At 35.0% G+C, this 19,471-nt stretch overlaps 1 protein-coding gene across 3 annotated transcripts; it reads left to right on the top strand.

The window, feature by feature from the left end:
• Nucleotides 1-4,590: 4,590 nt before the first annotated feature.
• Nucleotides 4,591-16,282, top strand: LOC109075647 (DNA helicase B-like). Of its 3 annotated transcripts, none has more exons than XM_042721912.1 (13): nucleotides 4,592-5,012; nucleotides 10,973-11,170; nucleotides 11,625-11,990; nucleotides 12,468-12,688; nucleotides 12,962-13,645; nucleotides 13,725-13,902; nucleotides 13,986-14,127; nucleotides 14,463-14,593; nucleotides 14,759-14,843; nucleotides 15,100-15,159; nucleotides 15,245-15,461; nucleotides 15,638-15,793; nucleotides 15,905-16,277. In XM_042721912.1, exons 2-13 carry the CDS (start codon nucleotides 10,975-10,977, stop codon nucleotides 16,175-16,177), a joined length of 2,709 nt encoding a protein of 902 aa, XP_042577846.1. In that variant the 5' UTR covers nucleotides 4,592-5,012; nucleotides 10,973-10,974; the 3' UTR covers nucleotides 16,178-16,277. The 3 variants fall into 3 exon arrangements, with proteins under 3 accessions (XP_042577849.1, XP_042577846.1, XP_042577848.1); XM_042721914.1 differs by lacking the exon at nucleotides 4,592-5,012 and having other exon boundaries at nucleotides 10,893-11,170; nucleotides 15,905-16,179; nucleotides 16,251-16,282; XM_042721915.1 differs by lacking the exon at nucleotides 10,973-11,170 and having other exon boundaries at nucleotides 4,591-5,012.
• Nucleotides 16,283-19,471: the final 3,189 nt, after the last annotated feature.

The following is a 19,471-nucleotide window of genomic DNA, read 5'->3' as shown; positions in this document are numbered from 1 at the left end:
TGCAGGTACATTGCGGAAAGGGACCGATATTTCTTACATAACCACTGTGCTTGACCGCGCTGACTATGTACTTTGTATTAGTGGGCGCGCAGAGAGATACTGCACATGTTTATAAACCTGTCGAGGATAAGCAAATTGGCTTTGTAAAACATTTACGTAAGCATGTGACACCATAGATTAGCTGACCAATTTTTACCTGGGTATGAAAAGAGCCATTGCCTCTGGGATCAGCATTTAGCACTGCTTTTAGTGCCTGTTACAGTCCATAACACTCATTCCAGCATAGTAAATGATGTGTGAATTTAATTAACAATCAGGGATGTAATCCCACATGAGTGTTAAGAAATGTTTACAGCTAATCGAGATGTGGTCCCACATACTTTGCACATCTCTCCATTTGCGTTGCTGTACAGTAGGAATAATCGAACACTATGGATTGCCATTAGCATGGTTGCCAATTTTTCAAATTGCTTTCATTATACTATCCAATACACACTTGCAGGTAACCGAACAGCACTGACTGTCTAAAGGTACAATATCGAGCACAACGAATAAAAAGATGTCAGCCTCATTTAAAGAAAATTTACAAAATTGATTTTATGTCCTAGCAAAGCACATTAAAATGTAAGTAAAAAGTGTCTAATTTTTAATGGTCACCAAAATAAGTTTTGGCAAGGAATAAAATGTCAAAAGTTTTGGTTTGTGAATAATGTTACATTGTCACATTCCAGTGTACAACACAATAGATTATGTGAAGAATTCACACAACAAATGCTTAATTCGGCCTTGTACAATATAAAATACTATAAACGAATAAAGGGAGCCATGTATTAAATCTTATATTGTGCGTTTTAGACATGGAGACCATTGCGTAAAAAAATAGCTTTACTCGACTACATGGAAAAAAAATCCTTAGGATAGTGAGAAATTTAAAAAATGTAAAAATTACAACTAGAGAGTTTAGTACATGGGGGGGTGGAAAGTAATAAGTCCGTTATAATAATTGAGTAATGATGGACAACGCATGAATTGGAGTTAATAAGGAGGACATTTGATTATTACCTTATATTTTCCAAAAAAAAAAAGTCCATTCAGGAAAAAACTGGCTAGTAAGGTCTGCAGTGTATAATACGAGGTTGTGCAATGCTAGAGGCGTTATGTAAACAGGTCCTGTGCTGCGTTCATCCAATCATGTGTTTGGCTTGAAGCGACGCTGTTCAAACCAGTCAGTTTTTGACATCAAAGTACCACGACCACTATAGAGATCAGATGGTTCTGTATGCTTTCGAATCACTCTCACTGTAATTTGATGTCACAAACCGATTTGTCTGCACAGTGCCACTTCAAATCAAACACAACTAATGTTAATCTGGGGTTTATAAATTTACATTGTGAAATAAGTTTATGAATACCCATGATGAATTGTTAACCCTGGATAAAGTATGAGCAGTGTGAAATAAGAAAACACAGGATTCCCTTCACCAAGGGTTTAGAATGGCCCAGGTTTCACTATTTCATATGTGAAAAGCCCTTTTTCTTTTTAATACATAAATGGACGTCTTTTATGTGGCATTAATTATTTTTTATTTATCTGTCCAGAATGCTCTTGCCCTAACCAGAACCATCAATCCCAGACAGCTGACACAACGCCATGCAGTGGCAATGAGGAAGTTTGTGTACCATAAACTGAAGCAACATTCCTCAGATTTCCAGCTGTAAAGTATTTTTCCAGTGTTGCGGTTAAGTTTCACATTTTTGTGAAAAATTAATAAATGCCTCTTTAAGGTAACATACTTGATTTTGAGTGATTTCTATTTTAAACATAACTGCTTTCTTAAACTTCTCAAAAATGTTGATAACGCTAAAAGTTTGTACAGTGAAGATCAAAAGAACAACCTACAATTTCCAAAATTTCAAGGTCACTGCTTAGTCCTATTTTAAGTTATCCTAACATTAGTAGAAGGTCAGTTTTAAGCATATTTCATAAATTAATTGCATTCTGAAGCACAGTATAAAAAGCTTAAAAGAGACATTTGAAAAATAACTGATCAAAATTAGAGAACACAGATAGTTATATGTGTTAATCTGGCACCTGGTGCTAAATTCTTTAATTATATGACAAACCCTATTTAACTGGCCGCTCTAAGGTGACTGAAACCCTGCGACAGCAGGTTGTCCAAATGAAGGCCAAAGGGATGACTCTTTCAGCCACTTCAAGAGAAGCTGTTTGTTGTTTTTTTCTCGAATATTGTAGGTTCAAACCAAAAAGGTTTGTTGTCCCCGGAAGACAAATGCACGAGAAGACAGAAAAATGCAAGACTCTCAATGGGCTCTTATACAGACACATGGCAGAGTGAATGCAAATTTTTATCAGAAACTCCTTCAGCAACATGCAGTTCCTTCTCTCTCTCTCTCTCTCTATATATATATACACACACACACACACACACAATTTTGTATATAAAAATTATTTGATGAGTAGAAAGTTCAAAAGAATAACATTTATTTGAAATTTAAATATTTTGTAACATATCCTTACTGTCACTTTTGATCAGTTGAATGTATCCTTGCTGAATATAAGTTCATTTAAAAAAATTTAAAAAAAAAAAAATTAATTTACTGAAACTTTAGTTTTGTAATTTATTTTTTTATTGAAGCTTTCTATTTCAAATAAATGCTGTTCTTTTTGATCTTTTTATTCATCTGTGAATCCTGAAAAAAAAATGTACACAACTGTTTTCAACATTTTTTATAGTAATTAATGTTTTTTGTGAAGTTTATTAGTTTATTAGAATGATTTCTGAAGATCATGTGACACTGAAGACTGGAGTATGTATATATATATATATATATATAGATTTTTTTTTCAACATTGATATAATATATATATACACACACACACACGTGTGTATATGTATACTAATGTATATGTACATTTTTAGAAATGTATAATGTTATTACATGTTATACAATTATATACAAATTTTAAATATATAAAAGTATAATATAAATGTGTGTGTGAGAGAGAGAGAGACCAACGGTGATATGAAATATATTCCCAATTTAATTATCAATGTGCCACACGAGTTTTTTCTTCGTCGTCTTCTTCCTCTTTCCCCACTGTTTAATGTAAGACTTGATAATCATTCTTGTTTGAAATGCGCGAAAATGAGACGAACTCAAGATCTCCGCAGGTCGTGCCGCTGTCATACGTTCGCGGGCTTCACACGGAGCGTGTAAACTGCGCATGCTCCTTGACCTCATATGACCTTGCGATCAAACCACGCCTGCGTGAAGTCGTCAGACCTGAAACCCCAAGTATTTAGTCTGTGCCTTCGCGGCATATTCGCCTAGGCTGCTTTAGGGACCGTCTGCAAATTTACCTCTTAGTTCAAAAGTCAAAAAATTAATACAAATTATGTTTACAACGCCACAGTAAATGCCTTGTGGGCAAACTGACAAAAAATATTTTACCAATATGTCACTACAGACAATATCTCCCTTACTGTATGTACAGTACACACAAACTATTTTCTTAAAAAAAATACTATAATTCACCAAAAGTTTTTTGTTTGTTTTTTATGTTCCAAAGGTTGTAGGACATTTGTAGTTACAAGACTGACTTACTACAGGTGAAATTTTTGCCAATATCTCCCTTACTGTACATACAGTACATAATTATTGTTAGAAAACAATAACTGTAATTCACCAAAAGGGGTTTTTTTATGTTCCAAAGGTTGTAGTACATTCCTAGTGACCAAACTGATTTACAACAGGTGAACGTTTGCCAATATCACCCTTACTGTACGTACGGTACATAATTAATCTTTGAAAACAATTACTGTAAATGACTAAAAGGGTTTTTTTTATGTTCCAAAGCTTGTAGTACATTTGTAGTTACAAGACTGACTTACTACAGGTGAAATTTTGCCATTATCTCCCTTACTGTACATTCAGTTAGGGATGGGTCACGATTTTCGAATATTCGATTAGTCGATTTAATGACCGATTATGATTAGGCTGTGCGATTATTTTCTAAGGATGTGAACCGTGCCCGAGCGCGTCTTACCCCCAAAGCCCGGTTCGGTTGACTAATGTGATCGCTCCGTGCCATGCTCGGACACGGTTGGATGGAAGAAGTGGGCCAGAGCGCGGGTTCAGCCCGGTTCGGTTGACTAATGTATGCAGCAGGGAACTGCTGATACGTGCAGCATGATTACGTGAACATTTCTGAGCGGCAAACGCAATACACTCTAAAAACTAATTCAGAGGACCTTTAGTCATTACTTAAATATATATATTGTTGTGAAATAAAAAATCAAGTTCTGAGATACTGTTAGACTTTTTAATTGTAATTGTTATTTTATTAAGCTGGGATGACACACAAATTATGCCTATTGATGTAATATACTTTCATGACTTGTCAGAGTTTAAAATTTTCAGTTAATCAAAAAACAATTTAATTTTAAGTTCTGTTAATGTAAAAAACAATTTGATGATGCGTAAACAGCGCGCGCATGTTCAAGGCCAGACGACGAGACGAGACGAAGCATGTGGTGAATGGTAAGTAATTTTATGCTTAATTACACACATTCGCATTCGCTCAGGATTCAGTTGGTGATAGCCTACTGTAACCGAATACCGAAATCTGCAAGTCCTTACTCTGAAATTTGAGCAGTGTTGATAGTAACGTTATAGTCTGTGTGCCGAGGTAAAGTTAGCTATAGCTGTAGCTTGTCACTGATTGAGTAGCTACACTATTTGTTCAGATAAAACGTTCGATATATATGTTTTTCTTCGGAAGAAACCAGAGGTTGCGAAGCAAGTTTGGTTGCATGAACAATGGCACTCGGTCTCTGGTAACAGCTCCCTAGCAACGTAGGGAGTGACACGCTAACAGCCAATCATGTAACAGTTTGGTTGCGCCATATCGTTATTTCATGTTGGATTCTTCAGTAACAGAACCGAACAGAATCGGCGTGGAGTGATAAGTGGAAAGCCTTATTTGATCGGTAAGTGATGTAGATTACTGACTGCTAGTTTTGACAGGCGCCTGTGCATGTTACTTAGAGAACGAGCAGAGAGAGAGAGACCCTCCTCCGGCCGCGCGCGCGCACTCTCACAGTCTTCAAACTGTCTTGCTCTCCCTCCCTCGCGCATATTAATCAAAATTGAATATTATTTGGAAAAAAAACAACTGAAAAATCATTAAAAAAACACTGATCATTAATGGTGCCTGTTTATATTTTAAAATTGCCTCCTGGAAAACACAGGAAAATTTATTTATTATACGACAGGGCTCAGCTTAGTTCACGTTACTTAGAAATGTGTTTTATTGTGGCCAAAAAACTTCTTCACCTAACTTAAAACATTATGTTGGATCAACTTAATTACTTGCATTCATGTTGAAAATTATTAAGTTCATGTTACTTAGAAATGCGTTTTATTGTGGCCTAAAAGGTTAATTCATCATACTCAAAACATCGCTTTGAATTAATGTAATTCTGCCAGTAGTCTAAACATAAAAATTCTAGTGGAAAACGTTAACATATTTTTTTTGTTGACCCAATGTTTTATTTTTTAGATTTATAAAGCAATATGTTGTGAGAGGGTCTTTTGTGTCACCGCGTCCCAAACGACTCAAAATAATAAACCACAAAGTTAACAAAACGATGCACTCCACTGTGCTGAGCGAGAAGCTTCCTGTTTCCCAAGCAAGTCGTGATTACGAGCTATAGCTGCATTAAAATGATTTGTTATTTGTTGAAGGAATAAAATGTAATATTCCACTAGTATGATAACCATAAACATTTTTAAACCATTTAAAAATTCGACTCTGTTATGTTGATTTTTCTGAAGTAAATAACGTTATGTGATTATTTAATTATGGCATAAATGCTTGGAAATAATATATAACGTTTTAATCGCAATAAGCTTTGGACTTTTTATTATAACACAAAGCCTCAGTCTTCTATCAATTTAAAGATAGAATTAAAATACAAATAATAAATGTTTTTTATGCTCTTTAATCTGTAGTGAGACATTCGCCTCCTTTCATGCGGCATGTGGATCAATTATATTTTCCTGTTTAATATTTGCAGCAGGAAAATAACAAATATTTGAGTGCATGTTAAAAAAAAAACTGAACAATTTAATACAAACGAGTGTCTCGTGAAATAAATCAATTCGAGTTAAAAAAATCGTCAGTAAGCCTATTGCTGTTTTTCGTTTTAAACGTGAAGAATGACAGGTACTTTTTTTATCAATTTTTGCGGGTGTAATATATTCAATTATGTTGGTAATTTACCAAAAGGTATTTTTTATGTTCCAAAGGTTGTAGTACATTCCTAGTGACCAGACTGACTTATGGTTGAAGAAAGTTTTCTATTATCGTTATTACTGTACGTACGGTACATAATTATTCTTGGAAAACAATTACTGTAATTCTCCAAATGGGTTTTTTTAATGTTCCAAATGTTGTAGTACATTCCTAGTGGCCAGACTGACTTACTACAGCTAAAACTTTGCCAATATCTCCCTTACTGTACATGCAGTACATAATTATTCTTAAAAAAACAATTACTGTAATTCACCAAAAGGGTTTTTTTTCATGTTCCAAAGGTTGTAGTACATTTGTAGTAACAAGACTGACTTACTACATGTGAAAGTTTGCCAATATCTCCCTTAATGTATGTACAGTACATAATTAATCTTAAAATACAATTACTGTAAATCACCAAAAGGGTTTTTACATGGTCCAAAGCTTGTAGTATGTTTGTAGTTACAAGACTGACTTACTACAGATGAAATTTTGCCAATATCTCCCTTACTGTACATACAGTAAATAATTATTCTTAGAAAACAATAACTGTAATTAACCATAAGGGCTTTTTTATGTTCCAAAGGTTGTAGTATGTTTGTAGTTACAAGACTGACCTACTACAGGTGAAAGTTTGCCGATATCTCCCTTACTGTATGTACAGTACATATTTATTCTTAGAAAACATTTACTTTAATTAACCATAAGGCTATTTTTATGTTCCAAAGGTTGTAGTATGTTTGTAGTTACAAGACTGACTTACTACTGATGAAAGTTTGCCGATATCTCCTTTACTGTATGAACAGTACATAATTAATCTAGGAAAACAATTACTGTAATTGATCAAAAGGTTTTTTTTATGTTGAAAGTTTGCCGATATCTCCCTTACTGTATGTACAGTACATAATTATTCTTAGGAAACAATTACTGTAATTAACCATAAGGGTTTTTTTATGTTCCAAATGTTGTAGTACATCACTAGTTACAAGACTAACTTACTACAGGTGAAATTTTATCAATATATCCCTTACTGTACATACAGTACATTATCATTCTTAAAAAACAATTACTGTAAATCACCGGTGAAACTTTGTCAATATCTCCATTACTGTACAAACAGTGCGTAATTATTCTTAGAAAAAAATACTAAAATTCACTAAGTGTTCTTTTTTCCCAAAGGTTGCTGTATGTTCGTAGTGACCAGACTGACTTACTAAAGGTTAAATTTTCACAATAACACATTTACTGCTTGTACAGCACACACATATTTTTATTAAAAACTAATTCACCTAATTCACTTTTTTTCATGTTCTAAAGGTTGTAGTACGCTCCTAGTGGCTTTTGATTCTACAGCAGATTATTTATATTTATATTCATATTTATTCATTTATTATTTATTTATTTATTTGTGTGTGTACTGGTATATATGGTTTATGGGGACACAAATGTGTATAATGTCATGGGTACTACAACATAAACATGGTTTATGAGGACACTTCCTGTGTCCCAGTAAAACAAAAGGCTTAAAAAAAGCTAACAAAACGGTGTTTTCTGAAATTCAAAAGTTGCCATTGGTTTTCTGTGAGGGGGTAGGTTTAGGTGTAGTGTTGGTGTAGGGTGATAGAAAATACAGTTTATATAGTATAAAAACTATTACACCTATGGAGAGTCCTCGCAAACCACAAATGCAAGTATGTGTGTGTGTGTGTGTGTGTGTGTAATGCAAATGCATCAATTTTAGGCAAGTTGATATTCTGATCATATTTTTTAAACCAAGCACATTTTACAAATTCCAAACCACATCAATCTTAATAACTTTTTTGCCTCATTTTATTGGTAAAAGAAAATCTACCTAATAATTATGCACACCTGGATATATGAATGTTTTCACATCCAGCCTTCATGGACAATTATATATCTCTTATAAATGATTAAATACAAAAATAATAGTAGTTATTAAGATGGATGTGGTTTGGAATTTTTTAAATGTGCTTGTTAAAATAAAAACTATGATCAGAATATCAACTTGCCTAATAATTATGCATGCACTGTACATACAAACACAAACACACACACACACACACACACACACACACACACACACACACACACATACTTACATCCATACATAAATAAATATGATTAATTTGCTATAAAATCTAAGGCCATTAGGAGAGTACTACAACCTTTAGAAAATGAAAAGAGGTTGTAGGTGAATTAGTTTTTAATAAAAAATTGTTGTGTGCTGTACATACAGTAAGGGTGTTATTGTAAAAATTTCACTTGTAGAAAGTCAGTCTGGTCAGTACGAACGTACAGCAACCTTTGGGAAAAAAACACTTGGTGAATTTCAGTATTTTTTTTTCTAAGAATAATTATGCACTGTTTGTACAGTAATGGAGATATTGACAAAGTTTTTTCCGGTGATTTACTGGAGAAAAACCTATTTGTTTAATTACAGTAATTGTTTTCTAACAATAATTATGTACTGTATGTACAGTAAGGGAGATATTGGCAAAATTTCACCTGTAGTAAGTCAGCCTTGTAACTACAAATGTCCTACGACCTTTGGAACATGAAAAAACCCTTTTGGTCAATTACAGTAATTGTTTTTGAAGATTGATTATGTAGATATGAAGATTGATTGATTATGTACTGTACGTACAGCACCTGTAGTAAGTTAGTGAAAGTGAAAAAAAGTGAAAGTCGTGACATTTGTCAAGTATGGTAACCCATACTTGAAATTGGTGCTCTGCATTTAACCCATCCAAGTGCACACACACAGCAGTGAGAAGTGAACACACCGTGAACACACACCCGGAGCAGTGGGCAGCTATATATCCAGCGCCCGGGGAGCAACTGGGGGTTCAGTGCCTTGCTCAAGGGCACTTCAGCCATGGGTATTGAGGGTGGAAGATAGTGATGTTCATTCACTCCCTCCCACCTACAACTCCTGCCAGCACCGAGATTCGAACCTGTGACCTTCTGGTTACAAGTCCAAGTCTCTAACCATTAGGCCACAGCTGCCCCCTGTAGTACATCACTAGTCTTGTAACTAGTGATGTACTACAACATTTGGAACATAAAAAACTCTTTTGGTCAATTACAGTAATTGTGTTCTAAGATTAATTATGTAATGTACATACAGTAAGGGAGATATCGGCAACTTTCACCCGTAGTAAGTCAGTCTTGTAACTACAAATGTACTACAACCTTTGGAACATGAAAAAAAACCTTTTGGTCAATTACAGTAATTGTTTTTGAAGATTGATTATGTACTGTACATACAGTAAGGGATATATTGGCAAAATTTCACCTGTAGTAAGTTAGTTTTGTAACTAGTGATGTACTACAACATTTGGAACATAAAAAACTCTTTTGGTCAATTACAGTAATTGTTTTCTAAGATCTTGTATGTACTGTACGTACAGTGGGGGTGTTGTCGGAATTTTTTCTGTTGTAGTAAGTCTTTTTTGTAAATATGTATTTAATACTTTGGAAAATAAAAATAGTCTTATGGTTAATTACAGTAATTGTTTTTTAAGATTAATTATGTACTGTACATACAGTAAGGGAAATATCAACAAACTTTCACCTGTAGTAGGGTCAGTCTTGTAACTACAAACATACTACAACCTTTGGAACATAAAAAAACCCTTATGGTTAATTACAGTAATTGTTTTCTAAGAATAATTATGTACTGTATGTACAGTAAGGGTGATATTGGCAAACTTTCACCTGTAGTAAGTCAGTCTGGTCACTAGGAATGTACTACAACCTATGGAACATGAAAAAACCCTTTTGGAGATTTACAGTAATTGTTTTTTTAAGAATAATTATGTACTGTATGTACAGTAAGGGAGATATTGGCAAACTTTCACCTGTAGTAGGTCAGTCTTGTAACTACAAATGTACTACAACCTTTGGAACATGAAAAAACCCTTTTGATGATTTACAGTAATTGTTTTTGAAGATTGATTATGTACTGTGCATACAGAAAGGGATATATTGGTAAAATTTCACCTGTAGTAAGTTAGTCTTGTAACTAGTGATGTACTACAACATTTGCAACATAAAAAAAAAACCTTTTGGTCAATTACAGTAATTGTTTTCCTAGATTATGTACTGTACATACAGTAAGAGAGATATCGGCAAACTTTCACCTGTAGTAGGGTCAGTCTTGTAACTACAAACATACTACAAACCTTTGGAACATAAAAAAAACCCTTATGGTTAATTACAGTAATTGTTTTCTAAGAATAATTATTTACTGTATGTACAGTAAGGGCGATATTTGCAAAATTTCACCTGTAGTAAGTCAGTCTTGTAACTACAAATGTACTACAACCTTTGGAACATAAAAAAAAAAAAAAAAACTTTTGGTGAATTATAGTATCTTTTTAAGGAAATAGTTTGTGTGTACTGTACATACAGTAAGGGAGATACTGTCTGTAGTGACATATTGGTTAAATATTTTCTGTCAGTTTCGTGAACACACACCCGGTGTAGCGTTGGAAACATAATTTGTATTATTTATTGGACTTCGTTTTGTACTGAGAGGTAAATTTGCAGACGGTCCCTAAAGCAGCCTAGGGGAATATACAGCGAATATCAAATCTAATACTAACTTTACCGCGCTGTGCTGTGGAGCAGATATGTCGCTGCCGAAGCGAAGTACCTTGCTTGAACAAACCATAACTGGTTACATTCTACCAAACAATGAGGATGATGATGTAGAAGACGAAGATGAAGAAGAGGAAATACAGACAGAATTTTTGGACATGAAGGAGATGAACTCCGTCTCTTCTGGAGCAAAAATGTTTAAGTTCTCCGTGCCGGCGTCCAAAGAAGGTATATTAGGCTAACTAATAAACAGGCCAATTTTCAAAGCAGGTTCTGTACATTTCTGTACGAATGTTTGCTGATGCCATTATTCATATTTTAAATGTATATCATGCAATAGGCCTAAATATTTAGATTATTGGTTGCTTTTTTTATATATATAACATTAAGAGAAGACATAAAGGTAAAACGTAGTTAGCCTAATTATTGCTAAATAATGACATGTTACCATGTTAATGGAGGACTTGAGGGGCTCATTGGCACTCCTTCAGCTGGTGGTGCAACTGCCTAGTTCTCCTATGCCTAGAAACAGCACATCATTTGTTATATTTAGAGCGCACACTTTTACAGGTAAAAGTAACCAACTTTACATTGTTACATGTTAAATTATCCCACTGTTGCATCTCATACCTGAAAGAGAGACTAAGCTGTTGCAACTGTACATCATTTTCATCTTTTGCAGTGTCATTCATGGCTAATGATGAGAAATGCAGGGTTTGGGGCCGTTTTCACCTTTGTGATCCATGGTGGGAGGTAACCTGCACAGTTCGCCGTTGCAATAAGCACAAGTTTTCTACCATCCCCTCCAGCTATCCCTCCTACAGTCTCCGCACCAATCTGAGTTCAGAGGACCATTCACTTGTGTCTCTTTTTCTTAAAGCATGTGGTGCAAACCCTGGGTTTGTTATGAGCTTTATGGACTTTTTGTCCAAAAACAGACACGTGGTGGAGCTTATCAATGTGCTGGATGCGCTGCAGGATTTTGAAGATTCAGGACCAGAGAATAGAGCTAAGGCTAAAGAGCTCAAGTCAAATGTCATCAACTCAGGTTGGACCACTCATCACATATTCTTCAAAATACTTGAAACAATTTAGCACTTTCAATAACTTATTGAAGGACCACTCCAGTGTCTGCTTAAGTAGATTGTATTTAAATGATCTATCATGTTTATTCTTTATTGTTGAATGCTGCTTGTGGGCAAGACTTGCAAAAAAAAATAATGATTATGGTGATGATGTGAGGAATTTTTTGTTGATGTGTATGGTTTTTCTGTTTGCACTACAAACCAGTATTTGCATATAGCATTATTAAAATATATTTACGTGATGTTATAAAGATGAATTGGTATATTTATTACACTCCTTTCAAATGATTAAAAATGTGTATCTTCAGTTAGATCGTTATATAAACATCCTGTCATTAATGATTTTTACACAACTCAGTTCTTTGTTGATTACGTATCTGACATGACTGTTAAAATAATATTACTGTGCTTGTTGTTGTTAATTTTGTCCTGAAAAACAGTTGCTTGGACACATGTGGAAGTTGCCAGGAAATACCCCCAAATCATGAAATACTTGCCAACATTGTTACCAGGCCAGTTTATGGACATAATAAGCAATGGAAAGATGAAAAACTCACAGGATACCACTGAAGAAACTCCAGAGCAGCAGAGTAACACACACGTATTGGAGAAACTGGAGCAGTTAATTAAGACTGATGTTTGGAAGTTGGGCTTCAACTATGTAAGCACAAAGCTGTTTTCTTTTTGTTCTCCAAAATCCATAATCCGTGGTTTTTTTTTTTTTTTATCTTCAACCCCTTCATCCACCTCAGTCCTTCAGCCTGTTCTACTTGTCCGTCTATTCAAACTTTAAGCTTTTAAAACAGTTCACTTTCAGACAAAGCTTTCCTTCTCTAGTTTTTGGGTGTTGCTGAAACATTTTTAATAAATATTATTTGTTGTTTGGCACCTTTTTCATCTGGTTGTTGTCTCAATCTTGTTGTATTTCTGACAGATCATGTTTAGAGAATTCCTTATGATCAGATGTGAAGCAAAGCTTGAGGCTTTCAAGGTTTGTAATCTGCTCAGCCGAATGACTGAGGAGCAGCGTAACGGCTTACAATTGTATGCAAATCTGAAAGACTACTGCAGAGATACTGGCAGCACATACATTGAACAGAATATGCTGCTGGAGAAAATGCAACAGTGGAAAATTGAAGATGCAGGGTACTCCTTCCTTCACAAGCATGATGTGCTGAAACTGGAGAACAACAAAGTAGCACTTCACAACTACTTCAGCTACGAGAAAGGCATTGCTGAATGCTTGAGGGCCCTGATTGAGGGAGAATCCTGGATGATCCACTTGGATGTGAAGGAGGTTCTTCAAAGAGCTGCAATGGAGAGATTAAAGGAGATGGGTCATGGTGACTTAAATGACTCTGCTATTGAGTTAGACAAGGATCATGTGCGAGCAGCAGAAATGATATGCGCCTACCCAGTGACGGTGATCAGTGGAAAAGGGGGTTGTGGGAAGACCACATTGGTCAGCCTGGTGTTTAAGAAGGCCATGGAGAAACAGACCAGCAAGAGTGACAGTGATGAAAAGCCTCCTGTTGAAGTTCTCCTCACTGCTCCTACAGGGAGAGCTGCTTCAATTCTCACTAAAAGAACCGGCTGCACTGCTTATACTTTGCACCAGGTATAGCCACATTGCACAAGTACATTCAATTAAACATTAATTTGCATGATGTTCCTTTTTGTGTGTTCATCTTTTTCAGGTTTTATGGAGCTTCATGAACAGAAAAAAAGAAGAAAATGCAAATCTTCAAGAATGGAAGTTCTCGAAGGTGCGGGTGCTGGTGGTCGACGAGGGGAGCTTGGTGTCTGTTCAGATCCTTCACTCTATTCTCAGCCTGCTCACCAAACACGCAGAACTCAAGAAGTTCATCTTTTTGGGTAAAAGCCAAACTGCATGTGTGTCAGATTTCAATAATGGAAATAAACAGCTGTATTTTATTCATTTTGTTTTGTGTCTGCAGGAGATGTGAGACAGTTGCCCAGCATTGAGCCTGGAAACACACTGTATGATCTGTTTGAAGGTTTCAGGAAGGTCCGGTGGGCCATTGAGATGCAGACCAACCATCGCTCCGAGTCTGAGCTCATCGTTAGAAACGCTGGACTGTGAGCAGATAGTTTGTACTCTAAACATTTGATTAGAAAACAAAGAAGCACTTTATTTTACAGCCCTGTTCCACGTGTATGTAGTATGTGATTTTTATTGCTATTGAAGTAAATGGTTTGTAACTAGTCACTAACCCTGAACCTAAACCTGAATCTAACCTTAACCCATGTAGTTACCTTATACTAGAATACTTTTGGGGTATGTACACTTTAAGTACACTGTAGGTACAATTATTAATGCTATCTCTTGCTGAATCCTAATAAAAGTTTCGTACTCATTCTAGTACTCTCATACTCATAGTGTTGCTGTTATATTTGTATTCATAATCTTTCAGCATCTCGGAGATGGGTCAAAAAAGACGTTACAGTCCTCTGGAGTTTGATGCCACCATAAACATGAGAAATCCCTCCACGGTGCCTTCTGACAAAAGGTTCATTTTTGTCAAAATCAGTGAGAATCATGATGGTAAGTGAGCAGTTTACAACACATGATTTCATTATGACATGTTATAATTCAAATGACATGAAATGTCTGGTTGATTACTGTTACAAACAGAAACAGCTCTAATGAGCAAAGCTGGTATTGAAATATTTATGTGATGTGCATTTTCAATATATTTGTGTCGCTAAGCTCTCCAGGAAGCCCTTAAATTCTTGCTCAAGGAAGCTCCTGGTCTCAAAGATCATAAATCATCACAGATTGTGGCATTTATGAGGTAAGATCTCATTCACAGGTTAATAAAATAGGTGATATCCTTAAACTGCTTCTCATGTTTACATTTAAATCATCTTCGCTGCTCAAAGGGAAACCTACAACTTGGAAAGAACCATATGTAAACAGTGTGTTGCTCACAGATAAAAAATTTTGACACCAGACATATTTAAAACTCCCAGTTTGGCCCCCCTGTCACTTACAACTCAAAAACTTGTCCCAAATGAATGGTAACCGGGAATTATTGCTGTTGCTTACAGGAGGGACTGTCAGTTGATCAATGAGCTTTGCTGCAAGCATTATTCAGGTCATGTTACGAAGTAAGTAAAATCATAACACTTTCAACTTCATCACCGTTATTGGTTCCCTTTTTAACAGTTTGTATACATATTTTGTTTCCATTAGAACTCATAATAATAAAATACACTTTCAAGTGGGGGATAAAGTTTGCTGCACAAAGAATGGCTATATCTCAGAAACAGATAATGAGAACATGCAAGAGGAGCCTGCACATGATGTTGCTGGAATGTCCAAAGATATTCCATGTACCCAAAGAAAAAATGAACAGAAGCAAGTCAAAAAAGAAAGAATGTGCAATGGGGAAATTTTCTTCATTAAAGAGGTGAAGTGTTTGGGAAAATGCCTTGATTTGATATTTTATTGTTTTTTAACAAAGCCAAAAAGTCTTAAATCTGAAATATCTGATGTTAAAGTAAACTGACATCAATTTGTGAGCAGTTAGAGTAATTACATGAATTTGATTGGTGCATTTTTATGATATTTTACATCCAATCACAGGATGTAACTGAGAAGGATATGGGAGCAAGACGCAAAACAAGACGCTACTTGACCCTAGATGATGAAAATGGCCGTGTGGTGACTTCTAACTACAGTGAACTACAGAAAGAGTGTAAACTGTGCCATGCTTGGGCAAGAACCATTCACACCTTTCAGGTCTCCAGTTCACACATACACTCTGGATGCTCTTTGTTTAAGAATTAACACCTAGTATTAGCATCTGTCTCTCAGTTTCATGCAACTAATCATATTTTGTCTTCACTTTAGGGCTCGGAGGCTGAAACAATTGTGTACGTTCTTGGAAATACCTTTGTTCAAAACTGGCAGCATGTATACACTGCAGTAACACGCGGTCAGAAGCGTGTGTATGTGGTGGGTAGAGAGCGTGATCTAGCAGGAGCCATTGAGAAAAGGATCACCCCTCGTAATACGCGATTGCGTGGCCGTGTCAAGGAGATAGTTGCCCAACAAGATTTTGAAGACTCTTTCACTCAGTCTGATTGCAGTCCAGTCTCAAAGCGCCACAGAGCAAACTATTAAAGGTGACAGAGTAACACATCTGTAAATGCTCTAAAGTACATTGTTTTTAACCTATGACCTGCTCTTGCTCTAGCAAACCACTTCAGAAGAGCCTCCACTGGAAAGTTATGGCTTGCTCTTGCTCTAGCAAACCACTTCAGAAGAGCCTCCACTGGAAAGTGCAAATACAAAGTCTCAGGATGTTGACTTTAAAACAAATATGCTGTAAATTGAAAGAAACTATTTACTGCTCCGGGTGTGTGTTCACTGCTGTTTGTGAGCACTTTGGATGGGATAAACGCAGAGCACTAATTCTAAGTATGGGTCACCATACCTGGCCACATGTCACGTCACTTTCACTTTCTTATATAATCAATTTTCTTTTAATTATTGTTAACTTTTTGAAATTAGGAAGTCTTAATAATGCGTTTGTAAAACTGATTATGCTGTTGACATTATGAATGGCACTGTCTCCCCCAGGTATATGAATATTCCTGCATGTGATATTTATATGCTTATGTGGGGTCACGTCACTTAATATTAATCATGTGATCAGTGTGCTTGCTTTCTGTATTTTTTTGTGTTAAGTTTGAATTATGCTTTTTATTACAATATAATGTATTTGTTCTCACCTCTGCATCTCCTCTATTTTACCGTGGATATTCTAACTGTTTTTGATGGCATGTTTTTATTTTTTTTATTTTATTATAATTACTTTGTCTGAATGGCATGTGTACGTCTAACATATCAGCACAATTATCAATTCACAATGGACATTAAATCAATAAGAATGATTAAAATAATTTGTTGATTTCTGTAATAATCACATTTCAAATAAATCTATATGTAGTTTGATCTTTACACTCGTTGTTCACGTTATCTTTGTGCTATTTTTATACACCCTTTGGCTTGTTATAAAAATATAAGTTGCAGCTGCTGATTGCTGATTGCAGATTTATCAAGTTTGAAAGATTACTTTTGGGACCAGAAAGAAAATTATAATAATTACATATAGAATTATTAGTTTAATATAGGCTTATTTAGTTTCTGTTTAACCTTTTTTTAATAATACGTTTTGCAAGCAACTAATAAATAAAAATTAAATTCATTTTTTCCTCTACTCTTGTATAAATGCATTTTATTTTTTAATAATATGCCTGATAGTTCTGTTTATTTTTGACTTGCTAAGCCCCATTCACACTGCCCGCGACACACAGCTATATGGTAGCTTGTGATTGCATTTTATATGTCCAGATTATATACTGTATAAAATAATGGATGTAGTGTCCGTGACGTCACCCATAGTTTTCTGAAGAGCGTTTTTGGAGGTTGAATTGGGAGGGTCGTTTTTTTGCCATCTTGCCAGCGCATCACTGCGCATCATTCCGGGAAAATCAAAAATGGGCAAAAAGGCGGGAGCTGGTTGCTGAAGCCACGCCCACCTAGCTCAACAGCAGTGTCAGTAGCATATAGTTTTATTCCTTTCCTGGATTTTTATAAAGCTTTTGATTCAGTTGAACATAAATTTATATTTAAAGCAGTAGAAAAATTAGGTTTTGGTGAATATTTTTGTAAGGCTGTAAGAACTCTATATTACAACTGTAGAAGCACAATTAAATTAAAATATGGTACTTCTCCTAGATTTTACTTGTCACATGGTATTAGGCAAAGGTGTCCATTATCCCCTTATTTATTTTGACTAGTTTCACAGATATTCGCTTATATATCTAATAGTGGTTTTCATGGTATCTCTATCGCTGACAAACAGATACTCATCAGTCAACTGATGATACCACACTTTTTTGCAAGATGCTAACAGTTCCTTTAGCACTAAAGTATATCTAGCAATTCTCTAAAGCATCAGGCCTATTCTTGAACTACTCAAAGTGTGAATTGAAGTCCATCAAAGATTGTAATTTGTCAGAAATGTGTAATATTCAAATCAAAGATCGGGGATCTTATTTAGGTGTTGTTATAACAAAAAAAAAAAAAAAAAAAAATGAATTAGAAAGATGGTCCTTAAATGTGAATCCATTAGTTGAGAGTACTCAGAAATAACTGAATCTGTGGCTCCAGCGTGATCTCTAACTGAAGGGAAGAATCTTACAAGCCAAGATGAAGGTTTGTCAAGGTAACATATGCTGCTCTCTCTTTGAATGTTGACACTGCATTCTTCAAAAAATTGATACAATGCTTCTCAGCTTTGTTTGGAAGAATAAAACTCATTTTATTAAAAAAACGGTACTTATGGATACAGTTGAGAAAGGGGGTTTAAACTTTCTTGATTTCACCACTTTAAACAACGCCTTTAAAATAAATTGGATAAAAAACTATCTATATCCCTCATCTATATGGAATCAGATCCCTGATGTAGGTGGTTTAAATTTCTTATTAATCTGTAACTATAACATCATGAAAATCCCTGTGAAATTATCTCTTTTTCATAGGCAAATGTTATTAGCTTGGTCCCCCATTTTTAAACATAATTTTTACACTTCACTCGCATCTAATCTGGAATAACAATCTACTGTATAAACACAAATCTCTCTTTTTTTTTTTTTTTTTTTAAACTTGGTTTAAAAATGCTATTATTTTTGTGTCTTGACTTTTCAATCAAAATGGTTCAATCTGCAATTAGTTTTTAGTTAAGCATGGTATTCCTGTTAGTCCAAAAGAGTTTGCAGTGGTTGCTGATGCAGTGCCACATGGAGTTCTCATGCTTTTTAGATGCCTTTCCTTTCCAATCTCCTGTCACTCAGTGGTTCTTTGTAAAAGATTTGTTGGAAAACAGTGCCTTTCGTCACCTAAGTCAAAAAAAAAAAAAAAAAAAAAAAAAAAAAAAAAAAAAAAAAAAAAGAAAGAAAGAAAGAAAGAAAATCAGAGTTTTGTTTCAGATGGAGTCTATATTTTGAGTTTACTTATAGAAATGTAATTTTTGGTTTTCTTGAATGTAAAAAAAAAGGTGATACCTATTTCAGAAACCTTATTTTCCTGTTAGCTAAATATCATATTCATAAATGTAAATTTTCTAAATGCAAACCTCTTTTTTTTAAGATTCAAACTTGAAATGAAAATGTATTTTGAATCTATTGAGTTCTCTACGGACTTAAAAGCAGTAAGAACAATGGCTTTGCTAAAGGACTGGGCACTTCCTCAGGACTGAAAGACTGAATGACACTGGACTGTTGTGTTGTTATGAGTTGACAATGATGACAATTGTTTTTATTTTTTCAAGCATTCATTTAAAAAAAAAAAAAAAAGGACAGATTTCCTGAGCGACTTCACTGTTTTATATGATTTAACTGTAGCCACATA

This window comes from Cyprinus carpio, chromosome B4, assembly GCF_018340385.1.
Source record: "Cyprinus carpio isolate SPL01 chromosome B4, ASM1834038v1, whole genome shotgun sequence".
Taxonomy (NCBI): domain Eukaryota; kingdom Metazoa; phylum Chordata; class Actinopteri; order Cypriniformes; family Cyprinidae; genus Cyprinus; species Cyprinus carpio.
This window is presented reverse-complemented; position numbering and strand designations above follow the sequence as displayed.

Coding starts and splice junctions, on each gene's coding strand:
- LOC109075647 (XM_042721914.1), top strand. CDS start 10,975: ATGTCGCTGCCGAAGCGAAGTACCTTGCTTGAACAAACCATAACTGGT. Junction 12,689..12,961: donor GGAAGTTGGGCTTCAACTAT/GTAAGCACAAAG, acceptor TATTTCTGACAG/ATCATGTTTAGAGAATTCCT. Junction 13,903..13,985: donor CAAGAAGTTCATCTTTTTGG/GTAAAAGCCAAA, acceptor TTGTGTCTGCAG/GAGATGTGAGACAGTTGCCC.